The following is a 6,297-nucleotide window of genomic DNA, read 5'->3' on the forward strand; positions in this document are numbered from 1 at the left end:
AGAGCTCACTCAACTAAAGCTGACATCATGACCCATGCTGTTTTCCTTCCTTCTTGCTCATTTGCATCACAATGTCATGATGAGTATTTTGCAAAAAAATCGCCAAAGCGACTATATTTTCCTCCTAATTAATTGGTACGTGCTTTTTGGATTTCGCTCTTAATGATTTCGTATCAAGGGAGAATATTAGAATAAATGGAAAGTGAGTAAGAAAATAGAAGCAGCAATAAATTTCAGCAATTTTATCCTTTGGAAAGTAAAAGAGTACTGGTCGGGGAAATAATGTACAATATGGGCTCTCACATTATCGACCCCTGTGCGTGTGAAATGTCTCATCGTTATATATATATATTTTTTTTTTCAGGGGCGCTTGTTGCGAGACTATTTCGTTAAGTGAGAGGAATGAGAGGAATGGACCAACGAGGAAGGAGAAGGTATTTTAACGGAAAATTTCTGTTCTGTTTCGCTTCATTTACCTTGTAACTGTAATGTGCAATACATGTATATGTGCGTATACGAGGGAGAATCAAATGAATATTTTATTAATTTTTTTTTTTTCTAGTCGTTTGGAAATTTTCAGACACAGTCCTTGACGTTGTTCGGAGCTGGTAGTACGAAGCAGTGCCAGTTGGTGGGGTTGGATGTAAGTAACAGCTGATTCAAAATGGCGGCACCTCTACGCAGTTGCACCAAGCAGGAACAGCGTGGATTTATTCGTTTTTTATGGAGTGAAGGTGCGAAACCGGTTGATATTCATCGGAGAATGCAGACGAAGTATGGGGACGCCTGTCTGTCACAGCGACAAGTCTACGATTGGTGCAAGAAATTTGCAGAAGGTACGACTTTATTGACTGATGCTCCCCGTCAGAGTCAGGCTCAGCGAGTTGTGACAGAGGAGTCCATATCCGCAGCAGATCGGCTTATTCAAGAAAACCGGCGTGTCACCCTGGCTGAAATGGCTTCCTTGCTGAACATGAGCTTCGGTTCAGTACAACACACAGTGCATGACGAACTCCGCTACAGAAAAGTGTCCGCCAGGTGGGTTCCTCGACAACTGACGTAGGAACTGAAAGTCCGTCGGGTTGATGAATGTCAAGAGCTGCTGAGGCGTTATGAAGAGGAGGGTGAGAATTTTCTAGCTCACATTGTCACCGGGGATGAAAGTTGGGTGCACCATTTTCAACCGAAGACGGAATGTGCAAGCAATGAATCGCGACATTCGTTTTCGCCGAAACCAAAGAAGTTTCGCAGCCAGCTCTCTGCAGGGAAAGTCATGTTGACTTTATTCTGGGATAAGAAAGGTTCTATCCTGGAACACTACATGCCCCCACGTATGACAGATCATCGGAAAGGCTACATTATTACTTTCTCTAGACGGTTAGTGCACAGGATCAAAAATAAATTTTAGGTCCGTTTTAGCTTCGACCTTTCCATAAGCAACAACACAATAATGATAATAGCAATAGTTCATATGGCAACGTAATGTTAAGAGGCTATTACAAGTAAAAAGTTACCACATATGCTTTCCCGAGTGGAATTCATCAGTTGCAAGGAACACGTGTAATAGAACTAAATCCACGTGGAGTATTGGACGTAAACTTCCGGGCAGACATTAAGACTACAGAAATGTAGAAAAGGCTGGGATAAGGTTCGATTATAGTTGAAGTCCTGATTCGAACGTCTGTTCGGCATCTTTAACACAGCTCGAGAGGAAGCCGACCGGACGCGTATCCGATTTCTGATTTCGCGTCGTTGTCACTTTTACCTGCAGTGTTTAGACATTTAACAGGAACTGCCACGACGTTATACTCTCAAGGTTTCCACATTGCATTACAAAAATAGCACCACACAATAGCACAACCTAGCAAAGATAACCGTAACCTCCAGTTAAGAAATCTCTAAAGAAATCTGAATTCTCATTTACTCCATGTGGACTTCACAAGAGTGCCAGTTCCTTAAGCGGACGCTATTGGTGGGAAAGGTTTGGGGAGAGGACATACTGGGCTCCACCTGGTCCTGACGGATGGTTATTTACTCCTGTGACAAAGGAATTTTCTGTGAAGTAAAGTTGTGTTTGAATCAGGACTTCAACTTTACTTGGTAACTGTCCATGTGGATAAGTAAGTTGGATATTCCTTACGTTCAGTAATACAGAATACGTAAGGAGGGAATTAATAGGCAATGAGTAATTTTCAATTAATATTGAATGCTTGAATGCTGGTACTAATTGTTAGAGGCATTCTCTTAGGTTATGAACCATGTTATTTCTGCAAATTAGCCAACGTCACTCTTTCGTCAGAGTGAAGTGCTTGAAGACGAGAGACGGGCATCTGACAATCCCGGGAACCTCTTCAACGAATAACGTCAGGAACGCCTTAAGTCATGTAATTCCTGTTAGAACTCTGCAACTTCCGTTCTCTAACAGCAGACAAACTTTGTGTTTCCAAGTACGAGGCTCGCATATTCTTGCTTTAGCTTTGTGTTTGCACCATACTTCACTCCATTCTGACAAACACGAGGCAACTTTTGTACTGACTCTCTCCATAGCCAAAGCTGAAACTAAGGAGGTCGAAAAATAATGTATTTTTCTGTGCAATTTGAAACATGTTCCTTACTGTGAATTCATTATGCAAATTAGCATATATGTGTATATTCTGTATAACCTGTTCAACAGCAGCTGTCTTCTTCTAAAACTATATAGCGAAAGAAAGTAATAACTTACCTATCTAAGAAAATTTCTTCTTTTAAAAAATAGCTCCTTCACTGCCTTGAGAAGTTTTGGACCCATTTCTTAACTTCCATGCCACTTCCAGCCCTTGTTGTTTCTTTCTGTGGATGAGAAATGTTACACATGTAGATAGTGTTTTATTACATATTTCGTAATAAACATATATTTCGTTATGAAAGTTGGAATTGACTACTAGAGACTGTACATACTACTGTGGATAAATCAAATCTGTTGATTTTACATAAGAGCTTGTTCAGGACATTTTAAAACAATTGTGAAAATATTTAAAGTAAAAAGAAAAACATTGACACAATGGAATCTCAATTAGACACACAGAGAGATGGGCGTATATATATTTCTCGTAAGGGGAGGGTTCAACATTTGGTACAATTAGGGTTCCTATATTTCATAAGTGAAAATCCGGGACACTACTGATAGGTAGGTTGTTAGGGAGCGGGGGGAGGGGGGGAGCTGGACCAGAAAAAGTTGTATGTATGTACAACATAATTGTCATTTACATCCCAAATTGTGTGGGAACTATAATTAAAAACTGCAGACTGAACAGATAGGCACCCGAACACTGACTCTTAATAGCAAGCAGGTTACTATGCAATCTTAACTGAAATTCAGCACTGCTCCCAGACGGCGGCGTCATGGTGAAGTCAAAGATGTTTGCAGTACCGTCTGTATCTCGTTATCTCTTCTATTATGGAGAGGGAGCAGTTCAATGTAGAGTTAGATTGTTTCGTATAATGAGCATTTTAAAATTACAGCCAAGCATTTAAATATAAATAAAGTTCAGGAAAGTATAGTCTTAATCATATCTTCTTTCCCACCCGATTCCAGGACATTTGTGCATCCCGAAGAATCTAATCGGAGCACCGGGATAAATGATACCATTCCGGGATTGTCCCTGAAATTCCGGGAAGTATAACACCCCTAGGTATGATCTGGCTATCAAAATCCAATCTGCCACCACATGAAAGGTCACACATTTATTAAATTAAGTCTATCTACGAACGTCTAACTTCTCTACATAAAATGAGCAGAAAATGCTTTAAAAAAAGCTATTCCCAATTTCACTTTAAAAAAGACTAATATTAGAATCAATCTTTTCCTCCTTGCTACAAAATTGAAATTAACATCATCGGTATTATTTCAATATTCGTATGTATGTACACTTAACAGTGCAGGGTCCATTAGTCGAGAATCTCCCGTTGAATTCCGAAGACATTATTTCAACCTCTCTAATGTTAAACACATCCTCTCGGGTGTTGGAGATGAAACTGGCAGTGTAGCCAAGATCACCAAAAATTTGTGCATATTTGATTACAAGAGCTTGTCAAAATTTTCTACAGCCTACATTGCAGACCCTGGACATGTTTTTCAAATACTGTTTGCCACATGCTTCATTCAGATTTAAAAATGTACAGAATATAAACAGGCCATCCAACATTTTTGACACACTATTCCAATGAATGAGGAATAAGCATTTCATATTGAACTAAGTTGTTGCAATTTTTCAATGTGTTGACTGTGTTCAGAGAAACTTGGGTTCATTTCTAAAATGGTCCAAACATGGACAACAGTAAAGTTTCTACTATTAGTGAGTACAATTTCACAAGACACTCTATACTTGGTATTGATACTTTTCTGTCCATCTTGTGTCAAACAACGTGAGAAGGTTACAGTATTTCCCTGGCTTTCTTGAACTGCATTTTTAAAACTAAATTCCTTTGAGAAGATTGATTCATTGATTTCCTTTATTTTACTTCGCTTTCTGTGCCACTTTTTGCTAATTTGCGAAGATGGGAATGAGTGATAACCTGGTGAAATTGATGAATGGACACCCTTCAAACGTCCATGCCGAGGCCGGGTTTCGAACAAGGGACCCCTGGCGTCGTAACGCGATGTTCTAGCCACTCCTCCTACACAGGGCTTCTTCTTTGAGAAGACTCGAGGGGAAAAATTATAACTGATTTGACTGTCTCAATATCGCAGAAATTCCACAGAAATGGGCAACAGCCAGGGTTAAAATATGGGCTGAACAATGTACAAAATTTGCTTTTGGACACTTCTCTGAAATTATCTATCTCACCCCCCATAATGCTTCCACAGTTGGAAAATTTCACATTATCAAAAAATTAGAACATGAGGAATACTTAATTCTTGAATGGTAGCAAAACATATCTAGAACTTACGTATAATGAAATGGTAATATTCTCGCTATAAGTTCACAAACACCTGCTTCGGGCAGAAATTACGTTACATTATAGAATTTGCAAAATGTCAGGTGTTTTTTTTTTAAGTATCTTCCAGAGAAATTCCGAAACTATCAGGAAATTAGACATTTGATTTGCAATCCCATCTGGTGTGTGGAATTAATTTCTTTTCCATCCATATGCCTCGTATACACCTCTAAGTTAGAACAAAATAAGTCCGAAGACATTTTTACAAGCACGTCACTGCGCATAGCGGGTACAACAGGTAATCTGATAATTTTACTGATCCAAAACGGGGGGTTGGACCCATTGAACTCCCCCCTTAAATACGCCCATGCACACACACACACACACACACACACATACACACACACACACACACATACATATATATGTGTGTGTATGCATCTACAGGATGTTTCACTCGCTCTCGGCCCCTGATTTTGGCTTATAAAAATGGAACTATTGGTCATAATGTAGTGAAATTTGCTACGGACATATCTTGGTGAATGAGAAGCAAGGTGACGTGATTGGAGATGGTGCCTCTCTGATTCTTGCATGGGCATGTGGGTGTGTCTGGGCGATTCTGCCGTTAAAAGCCAATCGTACGGACGTGTGCTTTCAGTCTGAGTTCTTGGCCCTGCTGTTGTGACGCACCTGACAGTGGTTCGTGCTTGTTCGGTTTGGTTTTAAATTCGTGCTTACAATCAGTGCTTCGTGATTACAGTACAGTAGCAAAGCAGTACAGTATGAGTCGGTACTCAGTGGAACGGAGTGTGATTTCTACGAATGGGGCGTGCTAAATGGAAGGGTCTATCGAAACAAGCCACGAATATCATGGAACTGCAAGACAGCGTTCGGAGGGAAATTGATGCTGTGACTCATGTTGTGTTGGTTGTTACCTTCTGCAAGATGGAGAGGCGTGTGCGGACATACATTGATGGATGCTAATGGAGCCACTTCCAACACTCGCTGTGATGTTGCCGAGCTTCTCATACACCAAGGTATGTCCGTAGCAAATTTCATTACATTATGACCAATTGTTTGATTTTTATAAGTGAAAATCATGGACCGAGAGATAGTGAAACACCCTGTATAATAGAATTCATCTGAAGTTGGCAATTAAGTTTCTCTAAAGGCCTGTATTCAGGAACCAATAATGCATATCAAATTTATGGAATGCCTGATATTTATATACTGTAATAACGATGATAATGATAAATATGTTACCTAAAATCAACAAACCTTGCCCACTGGTAAGAAATCAGGTAAGACTGGGAAGCAATTGATATTGGCACTTTTACTTTTGGTGTTCTGTGTGAATTGAAATATATGCCATAAAGCCAC

The 6,297-nt window shown here is 39.8% G+C and overlaps 1 protein-coding gene across 1 annotated transcript; it reads left to right on the forward strand.

Annotated features, from left to right (window-relative positions):
• The first annotated feature begins 664 nt into the window (after positions 1–664).
• On the forward strand, positions 665–1,063 carry LOC145991341 (protein GVQW3-like). Its single transcript, XM_083127341.1, has one exon. It carries the CDS (start codon positions 665–667, stop codon positions 1,061–1,063), a length of 399 nt encoding a protein of 132 aa, XP_082983467.1.
• The last annotated feature ends 5,234 nt before the right edge of the window (positions 1,064–6,297 follow it).

This window comes from Lepisma saccharinum, chromosome 8 (genome assembly GCF_977018435.1).
Source record: "Lepisma saccharinum chromosome 8, izLepSacc3.1, whole genome shotgun sequence".
In the NCBI taxonomy this organism is placed as follows: Eukaryota; Metazoa; Arthropoda; class Insecta; order Zygentoma; family Lepismatidae; genus Lepisma; species Lepisma saccharinum.